General features: G+C 35.6%; 3 protein-coding genes and 1 long non-coding RNA gene across 5 annotated transcripts in view; all 4 read left to right on the top strand.

The window, feature by feature from the left end:
* The window catches only part of LOC149484606 (uncharacterized), a 172,417-nt gene that overhangs the window by 20,466 nt on the left and 131,517 nt on the right, over window positions 1-20,434 (top strand). The gene's annotated exons all lie outside the window — the stretch shown is intronic.
* The window catches only part of LOC149484608 (RYamide receptor-like), a 43,100-nt gene that overhangs the window by 1,300 nt on the left and 21,366 nt on the right, over window positions 1-20,434 (top strand). The gene's annotated exons all lie outside the window — the stretch shown is intronic.
* Window positions 13,101-18,633, top strand: LOC149484609 (uncharacterized). Of its 2 annotated transcripts, none has more exons than XR_016316283.1 (2): window positions 13,101-13,235; window positions 18,429-18,633. XR_016316283.1 is itself a non-coding variant. In XM_089700802.1 (2 exons), the coding sequence occupies exons 1-2, from the start codon at window positions 16,394-16,396 to the stop codon at window positions 18,470-18,472; spliced, it is 1,671 nt and encodes a 556-aa protein (XP_089556928.1). In that variant the 5' UTR covers window positions 16,387-16,393; the 3' UTR covers window positions 18,473-18,633. The 2 variants fall into 2 exon arrangements, 1 of the variants encoding a protein (XP_089556928.1); XM_089700802.1 differs by lacking the exon at window positions 13,101-13,235 and adding an exon at window positions 16,387-18,020.
* LOC149484610 (uncharacterized) lies at window positions 13,261-15,149 on the top strand. The gene has a single exon (XM_089700803.1). It carries the CDS (start codon window positions 13,270-13,272, stop codon window positions 14,692-14,694), a length of 1,425 nt encoding a protein of 474 aa, XP_089556929.1. The 5' UTR covers window positions 13,261-13,269; the 3' UTR covers window positions 14,695-15,149.

Raw genomic sequence — 20,434 nt, forward strand, 5'->3', positions numbered from 1 at the left:
CATTATATGCTTGTTTTGTGATAATTATATCGGACAGTAATGTTGAATGAGCACACTTTTGTATCAATGACTTAGTAATTAGTATCGATCTTCTTTGTATGGTTGTAAATTTAAATACGTGTAATTAACAGTGGTTACGGAAATATAATATATTGGGTAAGGTTCCGTGCATAAACTTAGTTTTTTATTACTTAAAAAGTTTTTTAAGCTATTGCATAGCTTCTATCGCGGGCCTCGGGTGCGGGGACCGACTCCAGAAATTCCGTAACGTAAAAAACCTCACGCTCCCCACTCCGACGGGTACGGAGGTATGGCTTGAAGGCATAGCATGCAATAGCTTTATCGCGGCAGTCCCCGAGTGCCACACGTTTTTTTTCTTTTTTTTTATATAAGATTAGTATTCAAAATTAAATTCAATCATCACATCGCTTCGCGCTCTTAATTTTTATTTGTGAGACAATTATGTACCTTGAGTTTTATATTTATGAAATAAACATTTTTATTGCATAAATATTATTCTTGAATTAGCAATGTTTTCGTTCAATTAAGATCCTATTTTGATTAATCATCTTCGAGTAAACAATCGGCAACAAATATAATCAAAAAGGATGTTTAAAATTACATGGTTTAGGTAGTTAAGGTACACGTTTTCCGATATTTGAGAACATACCTACACAATATGATTTAAAGAATGATTGATATACAAAAGAAGGAAATCAATTGAATGGGCAATACTTTCTCAAAAAATCTTACAATAGGTATACCTATTTCCAATTATACCTATTTACCAACGTGGTTTGTATTTTTTACACGTACGTACGTACGTTACGTATTATACAACTGTGGTTATACATACCATCTTCTGTTATAATTTTAGAACAAATCCAATTCATTCAATTGTTTCTAAATGCAAATAAAACTATACAAAATAGATTTAAAAAAGGGAATAGTTTTAGTCTATTTATTCTGCTGACAGCAACCATAAGTGTAGCGCAGACAAATGTCTGTTTATGTTAATGCATCGCGCATTATTCTTTGTTTACGCTTTTATCACGTGAAAACCATCACACAGTATTTGATTACCGTATGAATAAGCATGATAAAGAACATGCGCTCAATCATCAACAATGAAATATGATTAACCATATATAAAGAAGTATTTACGAGGTAGAGCTATCAAAAACGTTATTTTTGTCAGTATTTATTCCAATTTTGGAAGTAGAAGAGTGAATATTAAATAATGTAGAATTTGCAAAAAATAAAGATGTTGTAACTTATTGCAATATTATGCTTTTGACTATTTAGTGTTAATTAATTCAAATGATTCAGAATACGTTTGAATTATTCAAACAAATATTTGTTTCTTGGTCAACATGTTTACAAAATACGTAGATGTGAAGAAAATGACTTTTTCTAAAGAAGCATTTAACAAAAATGTCAATGACGTACAAGTTACCTAAAAATAACACATAATAATACCTATTACATTGCATATCAGCAAGTCGTTAAAAATCCATACATTATGGCAGCTAACGCCTGTACGATTACTGTCACCTTTGCGCAAACATGAATTCTTTTTAAAAATATTGAAAATGTAGCTTTTGCCGGGTAAAATTCTTAAAAGGCTAATAAAGGCTTGGCTTTCTTTCAGACTCTGTAAAACGCTAGAATAAATGGAATACATAAGAAAGGAATAACGTTCAGTGTATTTTTCCTAGACCCACTAAATAGGGGTTCTTTTATTTGTTTGTGTTTGTCCCGCAAATAAAAGGTTAAATACCTACCAATCTGAGTGAGCTGTTAATGGTCCTTGTCTGCATAGAAAAGCCCACTGAGGCATGTAATCGAGATTAAATGTGACCCGTACCCAGTACCGGCTAAACTAACTTCTCCCTTGGCCTTTATAGTAGGAACAACAAGGGAACAACTAATTTGTACGTTTTAGATCGTCGATTTTCTTACATTGCGGTATACCTAATAACAAAAACGTCTATTTTTTTAATTTATTGAATATCGTTCCATTGTTTACGATTAATTGCCACCATTATGCTTTTATTATAGAAAGTTGGCTGCATCGAATTTTTTGTTGTATTATGCCATCAAAATATTGATACTTATATTACAATGTCTCTATTGAGATGTTACAGAAGGCATAATTTTATTTTCAATATCTTTCTTAAAACTTGATTCTGTAACTACATTAATTTCAATGACCATTCTCTGTTTTAACGACAAGCAAGCTGCAAAATGCCAAGAACTGAGTTCTTTAAAGTTTCTTGTTGATAATTTAAGTTGCCTACAAGTACTTTTCTTACAATTTCAATCGCACTATTTGGCAAGAGTTATGGCCACTTAAAAACTTTTCAACTTCGAAATGATTTTTGTTTTATTTCTTCTCAGTTAAATTTAATTCAGATGCGACCGAAAGTTCTTAAAAGTAATGTGATTCATTCATTAAAAATAATTTCTTTATGGTACAAAAATTGGTTTTATTATATAAAATGTCAATTATGAAGCGCACTGCTCTTATAAAGACCCGATTTTCGCAATATAAAGCCAGCACGTTCTTTTATACAAATGCCACTCCATTCTACTGACGCCTTCACAAAACGACGGTTAACATTGATCATCATTTCATTTTCAAAAGCTTTTCCATATAAATTGGTTCAAATAAATATGTGTTGAGACGGATGCTTACTAATTGTAATCTTCTGATAATTGCTCATGTTAAAAATAGCAAATATCCTTTTAAAGATCTTTCCAATGGCGTGAAAGGTATACCTAATATAAAATCATTTATTTATTTATGTATGATAAACGTTTATTGTACTCCGATTACGTTCGCGTGATATATAATTTAAAATTAATCACCACATGTCTAAACTACCAACAAAGAGATAATTTTGTGCACGTACACATACATATTCAAGCAGAGCTTTAACTATAGTGTACATACGCGTACTCTATTGTATTGGCGACTAGCCGTGATTGGAATTTACTTGGACATAGAAAGTATTAAAGTACGATATTACTGAACTATTCCACTATTCTATTGTTACACGGGATTAATATGTTCCCGTATATGAAGGAATAATATTTTATTGTTATATTTTTTTATAAATAATGAAAATAACTTACAGAATTCAACATACAATTTTTTATACTTATTTTGAGACAGTATATGTACTTAAGTTTATTGGTATCTTGATTGCTATGGTTAAATCTATTAGCGATTAATGGTTTAATACCACCATTTCACCCAAAAAAAACCCCACAAATAAAATATTCGTAAACAATCTAATGATGTCAATTACCATGATGGTTGTAAACTGTGTATAAACTAATATCTTCTATAGCTTGTAGCAGGCTGTCGCTACGAAACTGCTACATGAGTTTGTAACGATTTTTCTGGAACTGTAACTATGTAATAGCTCAAGACGGTCAAACAAAAAAAGTTATTTTACACGAAAAAAGTATTACCAATAAAGTATTAAGTTGATGACCTCACGCTACATACGCATTATAATAAACGCTAATTTATGAGTGAGAAGAATGAAGATCCGAGGTTGGTTCGAGTCTGGATACAGTTTGAGGACAAAATAAACTAACTGACTTGAACGAAACAATTATTTTATTATAGTGTGTAGAGTACTAATAACTGTATCTACTAATAATAATGTAGATCATGTGTATGATATCGGGTCAAAAAAATTTGGAACCTTCACTTTCAGAAATGAGCACTTATTTCACGAAATAAAGCATACACTTTATTTCCTGTTTTGACAATGTTTATTATAGTTGATAGATGTTTGCATCGACAGCTTCACTATTACCGAATCCTTTTTACTATTATAAACGCGAAAGTTTGAGGGGATGCGAGATTGTTTTTTCAAGCTGATACCTACTGAACGGAAAATATTGACAATTATTTATTTATTTATGCTTTATTGCATTAGATAAATTTTAATAATAACAAAAACACATTGTAATAAACGGCGGCCTTTTCGCTGAATAGCGATTTCTTCAAGACAACCGGATGTACTCAGAGGAATAACCATAATATGGATTACAGATTGCATTAACACATTGGTTTCTTTTGGTTAGAACTTGAATTACAAGATGACAAAGTATATTTTCATTTTGCTGCGTCAACTGATATCTGTAACATCAGAAGCAGCTGTGAGCTGATCTCGGCTTTACTCCTACACACGACAAATTTTGCGCCATGAATCAAATTAGATAAAACTTCTTCCAGTTACTAACTTCCTGCTGATAAGACTTGAATAGTGAATATATCGATTAAACTTGAACTATGATGTTAACCTAAGATGTTAACTGTACAACCCCCTAGTCAAGTGGCTTTCGCTACGCTAACAGCGTAGCGTTCAATAGAATAGACTACGAATGTATGAGATTGACGTAGGCTTTATCTACAGCCTACGTCAATCTCATACATTCGTAGTCTATTCTATTGAACGCTACGCTAACAGAAAGCCACTTGACTAGGGGGGCAGGCATGCAAAATTTAAGACGGAATCGATCATTGAGAGTATATGATTAGAATAATCGTAGGAGTTGTTAGTATATTTAATTTTGATACCAGAAGTTTTGAAACATTTTTTTATTATTCTCTTCTATAATACTGTCTAGTCCGCTATAAAAGAAAAAGCATTCACAAAGCACATCAGCGATAGTTATGTGTTTTAAACACGCACTGTAAACGTTTATTTTTATTTTAGTTTCTATTCTGATAACAATGCGTTTTTGTCCCAATTTTTACAAATCGTTTTATTTATGTTTATTAGTGTTATGATAATTCCTTAGTAAATAATAATTATATATAATATATTTTAGTGAGAACTTAATATTATTAGCCAACTTCATTTGTGTAGCACGTACGCGCTCACTTAAATGATTGCATTAAATTAACTTTGTTTTAACTTGATTATAGAAGCTGCCATTGTTGGGAGCGATCGGTAAAACGAAGCTTTTAATTAAAATAAACTCAGTATTCAAACTCGTACTGATAAAATTACCTTACCTATTTAAGAAGTCTTACAACAAGAAACGTAATAAGGATATCTTTATAATTTTGTTCTTCTTTTTTACCAATAAATATTATTCCTACTTATTTACTTCTATGTTTTCATTCTTCGAGGAGTCAGGAGTGAGGAAGTCAGAACACAATACACACATCAACAAAGTCTAGGGATATTTGGTATTGCATCAAATATCTTATATATTATAAAGACGTTAAAATGAGCTATAATCCTTCCATTTACAATATCCCAAAATTTGATGCAATACCAAATATCCCTTTTTTTTTTTAGGTGGGGAAATCTTGCATAGATACCCACGGCCTCCGGGGAAGAGGCCGTGGGTTATGTCGGATTCCTACCGACCAAAACCCCACTGTGTTCCGTCAAGCCGCATCAGCGACAGGGTATGTGTAGAATTCATCCGTGACCCCATCAGCGGCAGCCCGTCGCCGGGCCCAAACAAGCTAAGAGCCTGCCAGCTCTACCCTCATGGAGCGGCGTGAGCGGAACACGTCTCACGCCGCCTCATCCCACCGGACAATGGACTAAATCCCCGCTCCATCGCCCGGCTCCCCTCGTCAGGGAGGCTGGTTGCGGCTGCGTAGATCAGCCGCAGTGCGACGACGACGCCCAATAGGACGTCGGCGCCGGATCGGGTCCGCGTGAGGATCCCTCTCGCGAACCCGCTCCGCCTCCTCTTTCCGCGAGATCACGTCCTCAGAGAACGTGATCACCGCGCGCCAGGATCTGTCGCTACCCACCATTGCGCGAACAATGGAGGGCAGAGAGAGATCCGACCCGCAAATCTCCCTAGACTTTGTTGATGTGTGTATAATCATTCTAGAATATTCGAAGAGATTATGTATAAAGATTGAATATTTAGAATATCGTCCTGTAAGTGGGTGAAATGGGGGACGTAAATCTGTATAAAATCATCATTTTTTTATTACCCGCGGGACTAAGCTAAGAGGCAATTCGATCATGCATGTGGAGTGTTGCGGGTGTGATAGGGACGTTTTTTTAGAGTTATGACGTTAAAATTTATTGCTAGAGCTACATGCTCTTTGAGGTTACGTCTCAAAATTCAAACCGTTATTCAATGTTCATCAAGTAGGTACATGTTCAGGAAGTTTATATACTTTTTGTCAGTTGTCAATGCTCCGTTTATATTATTCCGTAATTGGTAATGTACGTCCTCTTAAAATATCACGATACTATTGTCAAATAACGTAAAGTACATGTTTTAAGATTACATCATCGAGCTCGTACGATTTTTAGATAAACCATCTAATGTCAAACATAAATATTTATATTAGACCTTTTACATTGTGATGTAGCACTTTTATTATGCATGAAATAAGTTTTAGTATGCCATAAGGTCACACTCGTAGATATATGTTATAAATTGACTATTAATGAAAAATTAATAAGTACCATTGACAAGTGCAAAAAACAAACGAATTTCAACATGCAAATTTATTTTTAATTTCGTAATTAATTTGAATCTTTTTGTAACGACAAATGAAAGTGTTTTCTTTTCACTTGTGCCTATACCGTCTCATAATCAAACGTTTCTATAAGTGGTGTTTCGTTAAAAAATCAACGGTCCTTTGGCGGTTCGTGCGTTGGCGGCTAAAGTTCTGTGACAACCTTAATGAGCTCTGACCAGATATAAAGGTCAGGAATCAGCTGACATCCTCGTCAAATAAATTTAAATGTGGCATTTATAAGAAGTTTAACAACGCGTAACAATTAAAAAGTTAAAAACACACGCTTTCTAAAACAGGAATATGGGAAAACACACAAAAAGTTATTCCTATACTTGAGAGCCAACAATTGTGAACAGATATACAATGAATATGCTAAAATGTTAATTAAAGGTCATTGAGTATTATTTGACCCGGCTCATGAAAGACTGCGTACAAGAACCAAATGTGTTCTATACAATCGACCTTGGTTTTACTTTTTTTTTCGTTTTGTTTATTTTTTTAAATGATGAAAGAGGACTGAACGTAAATTACTTTTGATGTCATTATAATATGTACCATCCTTTTATAAAAAGCACTTGCTTGAAAGTGCGAATAAAAAATTAAACGAAACCTACCTCAACTTGTAAGGTATCGCAGAATAAGGTTGAGGTTCATACTTGACATTTCATTTACTAGGGGTTCCATTTTGAAGATATTGTGGATAAAATCTGAAAAATGATTTAATACATTGCATAGGTATATTCTAAAGTGTTATAATGAACATCACTATATTATGTGGTGACACATTGTGAACATTAAGTGTAAGTACCAATACTAATATTTTTTTTGCACCTACAGATAGTAGAACTAGAATTTTATTGTTGAGAGATGTGTATTGCACAAAACAATACAAGAAGATTGTTCTGTGCAAAATAAATTTAACTGATAAGTGGATACGAGAATAAATTAACAAAACACAACACAGCAGATATATTAATGATAATGGTACTCAATATAACCCAAATATTATTTGTATTGCGCCCACGACACAACTGTTTTTCAATGACGCACACGTGGTAAAGCACTTTTCGTGTAAAAATAATTTACTGCAATGGAAAACATGTTTTTCTTGCTTTATCACATTTCATATCTACTCATAGTTCGTTGCCCTTTAAAGGGGCAAATCAAATTTGTATTTTTATGCTTGGAGGCTCATTAACCCATTGACCACCGTAAGCCCCGATCGGGGCGCGACACAATAGATTTTCTATTGTGTCTGTGATTCCGAGGACTGATGGATTAAATTACTTTAAAAGCTCGAAAATGTTGTATGACATTCATACCTACTTCATTCAGCTTTTGAAATTCGCCTTTTTTATAAAATAATATATTTCGACAGATTTTACTCAGAATGTTTCAAATTGAGCGTTAGTGCGTTGCATTAATTATTATTAATGATAATTAATTATTAGATAGTATTTTATCAACTTATTTTCACAGAAGAATGAAATAATTTTAGAGCATCCTTAACTTAACTTTGTTTTCAATGGGGTAAAACATTATTTTCAGGAACGCTACATCTATAATACATATTTAAATCTCGAAGTCTAAAAACAACATTAAAGAAAATAATATGATGTCGTTTTACCAATGCTACCCATAACTATAATACTGTATTATAAAAAAAAACTCCCCGTGCTGTATAGACTGGGGTAGAAGCCTTTAAAAATAATGAAAAGATAAAAAAAATCGCAGTCGGATGAAACCCATTAGAAAAGGAGGGGAATATGATAAAAATGTAAGGAAAAATAAATTACGGTCAATCCGAGTTCGGGAAACGGGAGGGGGGAGCTTTTAAGAGAAAAAAATGGTTTCTCTCGATTTCCGACAAAACTACAAGTCCTATAGAAACAAGTTCAATGGCAAAGTTGTAGGTAATTAAAAGTTCTACAACTTTTTTATTCACAATTTTTTCACATAACCTCAAAATTTAGGTGAAAAATTAAAAAAACCAAGTTTTTGGTCTTTTATTTTTATCTACTTCAAAATTTATTTTTTTTCTACGAAATTTGGTGGAAACTTACTTTATTATGTCCCAAATACACTGTAATTTATTTGATTGAAAATATTTATTTTTTCGCCTTATTTTGAATTAATACCAAAAAAACAACCTAATTTTCAATCGAAAAGTCACCCGTCAAAATATCAGCTTTTTTCAAAAACTTGGGGTGCCTTTTATTCATTGAAATCTCTACTTTCATATGGTGTAAAAAAAATAAACACCACCATAGTAAATGTTCTCAGGAAATGCATACAAACAGTGTGAAAATTAGCTTTTACTAAATCAGGCACACTTCTCGAACTCTATATCTTCTCTTGTATCGGCTTTTCGGTAATATTTCAAAAGAAAAATAATTATCTGTTCTAAGTTTAATATTTTACAGCATATTCAAAAGCAAAATGATGTCGATAAAAACATTTCAGGTAGTTCGAGAAGTGTGCCTGATTTAGTAAAAGCTAATTTTCACACTGTTTGTATGCATTTCCTGAGAACATTTACTATGGTGGTGTTTATTTTTTTTACACCATATGAAAGTAGAGATTTCAATGAATAAAAGGCACCCCAAGTTTTTGAAAAAAGCTGATATTTTGACGGGTGACTTTTCGATTGAAAATTAGGTTGTTTTTTTGGTATTAATTCAAAATAAGGCGAAAAAATAAATATTTTCAATCAAATAAATTACAGTGTATTTGGGACATAATAAAGTAAGTTGCCACCAAATTTCGTAGAAAAAAAATAAATTTTGAAGTAGATAAAAATAAAAGACCAAAAACTTGGTTTTTTTAATTTTTCACCTAAATTTTGAGGTTATGTGAAAAAATTGTGAATACAAAAGTTGTAGAACTTTTAATTACCTACAACTTTGCCATTGAACTTGTTTCTATAGGACTTGTAGTTTTGTCGGAAATCGAGAGAAACCATTTTTTTCTCTTAAAAGCTCCCCCCTCCCGTTTCCCGAACTCGGATTGACCGTAATTTATTTTTCCTTACATTTTTATCATATTCTCCTCCTTTTCTAATGGGTTTCATCCGACTGCGATTTTTTTTTGTTTCAAAAATTATCTACTCCAGTCTAGTATGCACCCATTCATTATAAAAATAACATGTTATTTTGTTTTTTACATTATCGCTTGTCGCCGATGGTAATATGACAGTCGAATGAAAATATGCTTACAATGTGTTTGTTTCAATGTGTTCTTTTGATGAAACTTCTTGCTATAGCAAATTAACTTACGATACATTCAATAATTTTTTAGCTTTATCATAGATGTTTACCAAAATCCAGTAATAGTTTAAGAATACGTTTGTATTCAGATTTAAATGCAAGAGTCAGGTCAAGTTTATTGAACATGGCGGTGGGTAAAATATGACGCTTTATTAATTATTATAATCCTGTAATATTTTGATAACCGACTGCAGATTTTTATATATTAGATTCAAGTATCTGCCAATAACAAATATCAATTGATACGTATTTTAGAAACAACATTATAAATGTATATTTTAACCTTTTGACCGCCAGAGCAAAAACGCATCGCCGTGCCCTCCACGCCAAGCCACAAATTCAATGAGATAACCTTGAAAATAGTAGGGATTCCAAAATGTTATCGATAAACATAATAATTCACGTCTGAATATTTGAATAAACAGCTTATAACACAAAAATAATATTTATTTAACCTCATCTCCTACTGTAAAAACTTAAGACCACATTAAATAGCAACTATCAACAAAAAAATCAACCTTTTGAGATACAAAAATACATATAAAATTGCAGCAAGTTACAGCACTATTCTCTATCAGTTACGCCCCATTGGCATGTATACATGCCAATGGCGCGGGCAACCATCCTTTTTTTTATAATCTCTCGCTTCTGATTAGGGATGTGTAGCTGTATATTATTATAACTTATCGAGTTTATTTATTAAGTTTATATGAACTATAGGTATTATTGTGGAGTGTTTATTTGTAAATATCAAAACAACTATTACCTTTAAATAAAGGGAATTGAATTATGAGCTATTACGCACTGTCGACCAGTCGCCGGCGACTGGTCGACAGTGCGTAATAGCTCTAAAACTACATATTTATTTTCCAATCATTTAGTTTAATACTTGAGTTATTACAAATACTAATTATATGTAGGTACCTATTTAGGTCAATTACCATATTTTGATATGACATAGCGACAATTAATTGTATCATAAGAATATTCTAATAAAGGCACTCACACTCTCGGCAATACTCGATAAAATATTTTTACAACTTTCCGCACTTAACAACACGGCACGCGCTTACGACGTCACCAGTCCGACATCTATTCATGTCAATGGCGCAGAAGGGATTGCATATCGATACTGTGCTAGAGATGCGCATGATTTGGCGAAAAGGAAAATATTCAAATCAACAATATCCACAATATAGACAATATGGTATTATACCAAAGAATGTATTATTTACCTTTTTTCTCAGTGACTAAGCTTATATATTTTTTTTGTAGTTATTACAAAAATTAAGCGAATTAGAGTAATTTCGCTGAAATTTTAATGAAGTTACTTGAATATTACACTACATCACTAGTAGGCACGTATACATGTCATTGGCGCGAGAGAACATGCTTTTTTAGCCATTAATTAAGTTATTTTTTGTCATCAAATATTTGAATAACTACTTGGCAATTTTGTTTACTGTGTACAATTATGTAATAACTGGGGATTCAGTTCATAAACTGTATAAATAAAACACGTAAAAGTAAAGGTTTAATATGTTTATTTTGTATTTATCTATGATCTGTTTCTTGGCATGTATAGGTGTCGCTGGCGCACAGGGCACGATTGCGCATGACATCTATAGATGTCATTGGCGTTCAAAAGGTTAATGAATATCAGGGTACCATACCTTTTCGAATGAAACATCAAGAACACACTTTCACTTTTTAATACGCAACAAAGTAGAAGACTGTTATAAATTGAACGTTCGTTTAACACATAATATATTGTGTTATTAAGGTGTTATTAACACTAAACAATACTGATAAATATGAATAAAGAAACTGCTTCGAGGCACACAAGTCAGCATTCAGTGGTCACAATAACTTTCATGGAAGATTTTGGAACCGCGTTTGCATTGATTATTATTATTTAGTCGCGGTATGCATTCTACGCGGGTAAACTACACGGTCACAAATATTAAAAGAAATAAATAAACAATTCCGCGCCAATTTCCTTCTAAGACATGGCTTTTAAAGGAAAAGTTTGAAAGTAGAACGTTTTACTTTTTTTTCGGTGCCGGGCCGCAATTTTGAAATTCGAACTGACAGGTATGCAATTTTTTTTAATCTGCTTTACTTTTTTTATTATTATTATTTATTATTATGTTTCTCTGTTCCATAATACTCGGGTACCACCAGAAGGACGGTACCCGGATCTTTGGAAGGCTTACGTGGGGACACGGATCCAACACGCAGAGGCCCTTTCGAGAATTTTAATGTGTTGTGGGACACCAGCCGCAGCCTGCCCATGACTGCACTATAGAGATACAGCCCTAGGCAGTCCGCGGCCGATGTAGGACTATTGCAAGATAAGGGAATAAAATAAACTGGGCTATGGAATGGGATGTTAATGGACCGGAATTAAGGACTATGGAAGACTATGGCACCTGCCTTTCTACTAAGATATAGCAAAAAATTGTTGGCAGGTGGTGACTCGCCCTCTCACTGTATGGGCCCCCGAAATAAGTCGCTGCAATAGTGCGACAAGGGGGCAACATATTGTGAGCAGCTAAGGGTGGAGAGGCGTCCCTGGACTTTAAACTACGATCACGCGCTCCCTGAGGGTCCAGCATCACGTGCCCACTCGCCACTTACGCTTCGCATCCACCCTTCGAGCTAAAAGCTCTCGCGACTCCACTCTGGCCGGCCGGTTAAGGCAAGCCAGAGGTGGGGGTCCTGTCCTCGTCAGGCTTCACTCCGACCGGCCGGTGAAGGCGAGCCGGAGATGAAGACAGGGGCCTCCCCCGGGAGCACTCGGTTCCCGCGGGGTCGCTACTCCCCGACACCCCGCCACAAGGTGTCCTGCGGGTTGACTGATTGCACGGGTGGAATATCTGTTGTCACGTAGACAATAGATATTCCAACCGCGGGCGATGGGGTCGTCACATCCCTACGCCCTTATTTATTATATTCTTATCTGTTCTTTCAACAATTTATGTGTTAAATATTTAAAAAAAATCAGTTTACAATTTACTCGTCATTAATGATAAAATAAAAATATTTTATTGCTATCTCCAATATTAGCAGTTACTTCCCTCTAAAGCATATACACAAATTTTCTGCACTTTACATGTCGGTAGGATAGAATAGAATAGTTAATAGTACAGATATAGTAAGTAACATGTATGTTTATGAAAATATAAATTCGTACGTTCCAAGCCGTAACATTGACAATATTTATCCCCCCAAATAATCGCGATTGTCTATGAATAACCGAGCGTGAAACATCAACAAGCCCGCGACCGAGATAGGGCTAGTTTTTTCGATCTTTGTTGTGTCGGAGAAAACACGTGCCATTGAGATTTTTGTTAATTAACTTGTTGAGAACACTCTTTTTTAGTGTAAACTGGTAGTGATAACCAAATTTGTGATTGTCTCTATATATATATATTGGGGTAAGCGCTTATTTACTAACTTTCCTCACCCATCATGAATCCTGATCCTCCCGACCCTGGTAAACCTCCTGACATCCAGGGTGAGGTGATGGAAGCGGAGCACACAAGTAATAAGAGACAACGGTCAGAGCCATCCGTTGCTGATACAGATATGATCCCGTCTAAAAGACATGTTACAGTTAATAACTACGCGATCGCATCCTCTCAAAGTTCATATGTGGATCCCATTCTATCTAATCCCATTACATATTCCGACAATGACAGTGGTCCCTTTATTGTCTATGTGTCCCGTACAGAGGCCGATCCTGCGGCGGGTTTAACCATCAGACCGATCAAATTTGGATCTTTCCTTTACAACAATCGTGTAGCTAACATAGCCAAGGATGGAGTTAAAGCTATTGGGCGTAATAAAATTTCTGTAAAATTCAATACCGCTTGTGACGCAAATAATTTTATAAATTTCCCCCCTCTTAAAGATTCAAATTACCAAGCCTCCATTCCAACTTTTCACATCACTCGTATGGGCATTGTCAAAGGTGTCCCTACGGAGTGGTCTATGGAAGAATTTATCAGCCATGTGGATTTCCCAGGTGGAAGAGGCAAAATATTGAAAGCCAGACGGCTTAATAAAAAAATTAGAATAGATGGTGTTACTTCATGGTCACCATCTCAAACCGTTGTTTTGACCTTTCAGGGCCAAGTTCGCCCAGACAGAATTTACTGCCTTTTTAATTCCATGCCAGTAGAGGTATACCAATACCCTACAGTTCAATGCTATAAATGCTGTCGGTTTGGACATGTACGCGATCAATGCCGCTCCAAGGAACGCTGTTTCAAATGTTCACAGGCCCACTTGGGTGACTCTTGTCCAACTCTAGAATCTAATGCAACATGCCTTCACTGTACTGGTAAGCATTATGCAACCGATAAGAAATGCCCTGAGCAATCCAGACAAAAGGCCATTAAGCAATTAATGGCATCCGAAGGGATATCATTTGAGGAGGCTTCTAAAGTCATCCCATCAACACGTAGGTCCTACGCTGAGAATACCCAGATTCAGAATACATTATCTGTGAACTCCCAAAGCCTCCCCTCTTCCCAATTTAACCCTCCTATCCAATCAACTCCTAATATTTCATATAGAAAAACTGTCACTCAGACCCCACGTTCCCGCGCCCCTCTTGGTAAGTCTTATGATAAGGCTGTACATCAATCCATCATCCGTGAACCCTCCTCCTCCCTTTCCAATGGTTGTGCTTTCCCTAATACAGGCTCTTCTCCTCCTTTTGATGAACATCTTCTTAATATGTGTTTGTCATTTATAGAAACTTTACTCTCTTACCCCCACCAGTTACCGTCCAACGTTGCCCAAAGACTATCCCGCTTCACATCAATTCTTAATTATGGATCTAGTGTTTCTACAATGGAACGCTCAGAGTATCCGTCCCAAGAAGCATGAGATTTTCGATTTGATAACCAATCATAAACCTCTGGTTCTTGCTATCTCAGAGACATGGTTATTGCCCGGTTCTCGCTTTAGGGTTCCAGGGTATTCCTGTCTTAGAGATGACAGAGCTGATGGTTATGCTGGCTGCGCTCTGATCTTGAATAACAGTATTTCCTTCTCACACATTTCACTTCCCCACCATGGCTGTAACTTTAATGCAGTTGCAGCTAGAGTTGCTAATATTTCCGTCTTATGTGTTTATATCCCTCATCCCCATTCTAGTTTTATTCCTGAGCTTTCCCTAATCATCTCCTCTCTCCCTCCTCCGATCCTTATTATGGGTGACTTTAACGGGCACCATACTTCTTGGGGTTCGTACATGTGCGACTCCTTTGGATACCTTTTGGTTGACCTCTTTGAAGATCTGAATATGTGTATTATTAACGATTGTCTACCTACACGGAGAGTCTCCCTAGTACAAAACCCTAACACTGTAGTGGACTTAACTATTTGTTCTTCCATTTTAGCTCCTTCCTTTTCATGTTCTACACTTTCCTCTACCCATGGCAGTGATCATTTTCCAATTCTCATCTCCTGCTCCCGCATAGTCCATGTTCCCACTAGAACATTTCCACCTTTGCTCAAATTTAAATTAGGTAATGCTGACTGGGAGAAATTTACTAACTCCCTTGAGTCCAAAATAAGTAACCTCCCAAATGCATCTCTTGAGAATTGTCTGGAATGTTATTCCCTTTTCGTCAACTGTCTCGATGCCACTGCTTCCGAATCCTTTCCGTTGAAATCCTATTCCACATCGTCTATTAAGAAGCTATCTCCTCCCTGGTGGGATCAAGAGTGTACTAACGTGGTTAAAGAGCGTAAAGAAGCCGAATTAAATTATAATTCCATTATGTCGAATGAGAACTTTATTCATTATAAGAAAGTTGCAGCACGCGCTAAACGGCTGCTATCTAAAAAGAAGAAAGAGGGCTGGATTCGATTCTGTGAGAACTTATCTCCCAAAACACCACCATCACTGATGTGGAATAGTATTCGGCGTTTCCGTGGAGCTTTAAATGATAAAAATAGAATATCCAACAATTCAGATATTTGGATTGATGATTTTATTGACAAACTATCCCCACCATTTGTTCCCTCTTTTGACCATTTTCCTTGTCCTCCCCATAATATAGTATCGCACGACAGTATGGATTGCCCTTTCACCTTGCAAGAACTTATTACGGTTCTTGACGGCTTAAAAGACTCATCCCCTGGGGTTGATGGTATACCATATTCTTTTCTTTGCAAATCTGGCGATCAGACTAAATCTTATTTTCTAAATTTAATTAATATCTTCTTTTTACACGCTATCATGCCCGATTCTTGGAAAACACAGCTTATTATCCCTATTCCTAAACCCGGCAAGGATCCTCTTAGCCCCAATTCCTATAGACCAATCGCACTGTCTTCTACCTTAGCCAAAATCTCTGAACACCTTATTAAAAATCGCCTGGAGTGGCTTGTCGAAAATAGGGGCCTCCTATCTAGTTCTCAATTTGGCTTTAGAAAAGGCTTAAGTGTGCTGGATAGTCTTAGTATTTTAACCACTGACATACGCTCCTCTTTTCACAACAAACAGTACCTAGTGGGTGTATTTTTGGATGTAGTTTCAGCGTACGATAATGTTGTTCTTCCAGTGCTCAGACAGAAAATGTTACAGCTGAGTTTGCCTGAGAGGATGATACATTTCATCTTCAACTTATTAATGTTGAGGACAATACAGGTACGCTCTTCTAAAGATACATCTACTAGACTTATATTCAAGGGACTCCCTCAGGGTTCCGTTTTGAGTCCATTACTATATTCTATCTACACCTGGGATTTGGATAAAGCTATCCCATCTTATTGTAGTGTTTTGCAATACGCAGATGATATAGCGCTATATGCTTCGTCAGAGAATATGGATGTGATTACCTTCAGACTTAACAGTGCTTTAGCTTATCTGGAGAATTGGATGAACGATCACGGCTTGTCACTATCGCCCGGCAAAAGCAATGTAGTTGTGTTCACAAAAAAACGTTTGATACCACAGCCAGTTATACTACTTGAAAACTCCTCAATCCCGGTAGTCAACAAGATTAAATTTCTAGGGGTGGTGCTTGACCAAAAGTTGAATGGTATGGCTCACACTAACTACATTTCTCAAAAGTGCGAGAAGGGTATCAATGTTTTACGCTCCTTATCTGGTGTTTGGTGGGGATCACATCCATATTGTCAAAAACTAGTATATAATGCTATCATTCGGAGTCATTTGGATTATGCGTCGTTCATATTAGAACCTTGTAATAAGACAGCTATAGTAAAATTGGATAGAATTCAATACAAATGTCTGCGAATCATTATAGGGGCTATGAAGTCTACCCCAGTCAATGCCCTCCAGGTGGAATGTGTTGACCCTCCCTTACCTCTCCGCCGGCAATATCTGGCAGACAAATATTTCTTTCGGCTAATTCAATTATCTTCCCATCCCCTTCTCCCTAAAATCCGTAATCTCCTTCACATGCTCACCTTAAATAATCTCCGTCGTCCATCTGATTTTCCATGCCTACTTAAAAGCCTTATTAAATTTAATCGCCTCCCGGATCCAACATGCCAATTTAGTATCCATCCTTTATATTCAACTCCGTTTCATGCTTTAGTTTTTAACCCCAACCTTAGTTTGAGTTGTGGTATTCAAAAATATGCTCCCGATTCTAATGTTGCTTTTAATTTTATGGTTGCCTCTCACTGGCGTGGTTATAATCTTTTTTTCACGGATGCATCAAAAGTGGCAAAACATCTTGCTGTAGGGGTTGCTGTATGGCACCATAATTCTAACACTATTTTACAATTTAAATGTCCCCCTCAATCCTCTGTTTTCACAGGTGAAGCCACGGCTATCCTGGAGGCTCTGAATTTTATCAACTCTCATAATCTCCAAAATTCTGTAATCTTTTCAGACTCTCTCAGCTGCCTTCAGACTATTACTTCTAACCCTTTCCGTTCTAAGTCTAAATTTCCTATTATCTTTCTTATTAAATCCACACTTTATGACTGTTTCAGGAAAGGACTTCAAGTAGATCTAGTACACATTCCTAGCCATTCTGGTATTATAGGCAATGAGAAAGCTGACGTTTTGGCTAAATCAGCCATCCAACATGGTACTCTCGAACATTACTACAATTATGCCCATGATCTCTCTTCTCTTTCTAAGGATCGTTTGGATTATACATGGAACAGTCAGTGGAAAAATTCTACTAAAGGGAAATTTTATAGAGATATTCAACCCTCAATTCCATGTAAGCCCTGGTTCTTCCGTTTCCCTAATATAGACAAGCCTACTGTTTCCACCATTTGCCGCCTCCGTTTAGGTCACAATACCACTCCTACCCATTTATTTAAAATTCATGTCCGTGATCATTCTATCTGTGAGTGTGGTATAGACGAGGGAAGTTACGATCATTTATTCTTTGTTTGCCCAAAGCTTCGTATCTCACTTCTGGATATCCTCCCCCCAGATGTTCCCCTCCCTACTAATTTTAAGTGTTTACTTTGTCTTGTCCCTACCTCATTTGTCAATATCCTATCAAAATTTATCAATTTTAACAATCTAAAATTTTGAACCCCATCCAAGTACCTATATCTATTTTATGTTATGCTTTTGTGATGTGTTGTGTTGTCTATAACTAATATTTGTTCTTTGTCAGGTTATACAGCTCCATGTAAGAAATCTATGAGTAAACAAAACTGAACCATCTCAATCGTGATTTTTCCTTAGCACAGAGTATGCTTAACATGAGCATTAACTTAAACTGACCATCCGATCAAAACTTGACATTGGCAGAATCCGTCCTCACTGGGATCGGGAGTTGCCATTTGCTAAAAAGAAGAAGAAGAAGAAGAGATAGGGCTACTCAAGCATAACAATTTCATTGATCTTGGTAGCAATATTAACCACAATATTGGGAATTTCATAAAATTGCCTCAAAGTCCAACCGCGTGTGGTTTATCCGCTCGTTAGCTAAGAATTACTCTGCCATCAAGAGGGATAGTTTATTACTAAGTGTCAGCTTTGACCGCAATCTCCTCAACGATCAGAAGCTTAAATGGTTTCATTTATACTCGCCTTACTTTAATGTAGATTAGAAACCAAAAGGTTAATCAAATTTGGATCGAATAACCTCCATTGAAACACGCAATCTATGGCATGTATTATTGGACGTGGAAGTAAATTTTCAAAGTTTTTCTTTAGGGTTAATTTAACAATTAATTTAGATTTATATCGGTATTTGAATTAAGTTTGATTTAAGGATAACAGAAATAAGTAGAAATTATAAGTGTTAGCATTTGTCGATCTACCCTTTGGGCAATATTGTGGGCAATATATCATCATAATATCAACACTAGGTATATAACCTCTTTGAACGAGTATTGTTTTTGAAGTGAAAACTTCTTTAGCGGCGTTGGGTATAAAATCTTAAACTCGCGTCAGGACACGTGGCCTGACCGAAAAAGCGTAAGACGGATTTTTTTTTTAGCCCTTATATTCCATGCGTAAGACGGATACCATTCCAAAATATCAAACATGCTGAACGTTAATAATCAAGTTTTCACTTCTGCCGGCACTCCCGGAGTGCAACCCGTCTTTTTTTTTATTATTTTATTATCTGTGCTGGGAACGGCTAACATGGCGGCAGTGTTGTTCGGGACTTGAGCAGACTGGTAGATAAAAAGCATGTAGAATTGGAGTTTGATATAATATGTGAATGTTATAACTAATTGATAATTTGGAAAAGAGCAATACTTATGTAAATAAATATAATGGTGGATGGAAATATACGTGTTACAAGTGTAAGTACATTTTAAAATCTTTAGAGGGAAAACTGAATGCGCAAATAACGAGATAATTAATGTTAACCGATAAATGGAGAGGAAATGAAAAAATGTATCATTATAAAGTTATAAACTGGATTTTTATTAAAACATCTGCCCTTTTGAACTGAGTGATTACATAAGAAATCATAAATTAAAAAACGGTTGCTTCTAAATTGTAATTTGTAGGAACCTATCTATAATAAAAAAAGAAATTATTTTTATGTTATTTTTAATATTGTCATATTTTCTCGGTGGCATTTCGTTACTTATGAATGAGAAACTTTACTAAGTATAAGGACGAAACATTTTTTTCAATAAACAAGTTAATAAATAAGTGATTTTACGAATTCTTTGTATGCACGACTTACCCAATTCTTTTCAAAGGACTTTCGGTCACGGCGATAAATTTCAAAGGAGCTTAGCTCAAATAGCGTTATAACTCGCTTATACTTTACTCAACTTTATGCGTAACTTTACGCATTGATTGTGGACTCTATTATTTTACTTTGAAAAGAATTCACCATTAGAACCTTTTTGCAATTATTTCCGCTTCACCAGATATTTATAAGTAGAGAAACTCTTAATTTTCCTGCACAATATAACATTTAACATTTTTTTAATATTACCGAGATTTTCCGATACTTCTTTAAACCTAAAAAAATATATATTGGCACTAGTATATTGGGGGGCGATGTTACTCGCGTCCGTAGGTTTTAACTCTCGATTCCCTACACGTGTCCCCCGGGTTGTGCCAAACGAGTAACCGAACATTCTGGTGGAAGACAGTTGTCCCGGCTAGTTACCACCCACCCAACAAAGCCTTGCCGCCAAGCGATTC

Source organism: Colias philodice, chromosome 11 (genome assembly GCF_061535455.1).
Source record: "Colias philodice isolate Cphi_HAF_F1 chromosome 11, ilColPhil1 Martin Lab GWU primary, whole genome shotgun sequence".
NCBI classification, from domain to species: Eukaryota; Metazoa; Arthropoda; class Insecta; order Lepidoptera; family Pieridae; genus Colias; species Colias philodice.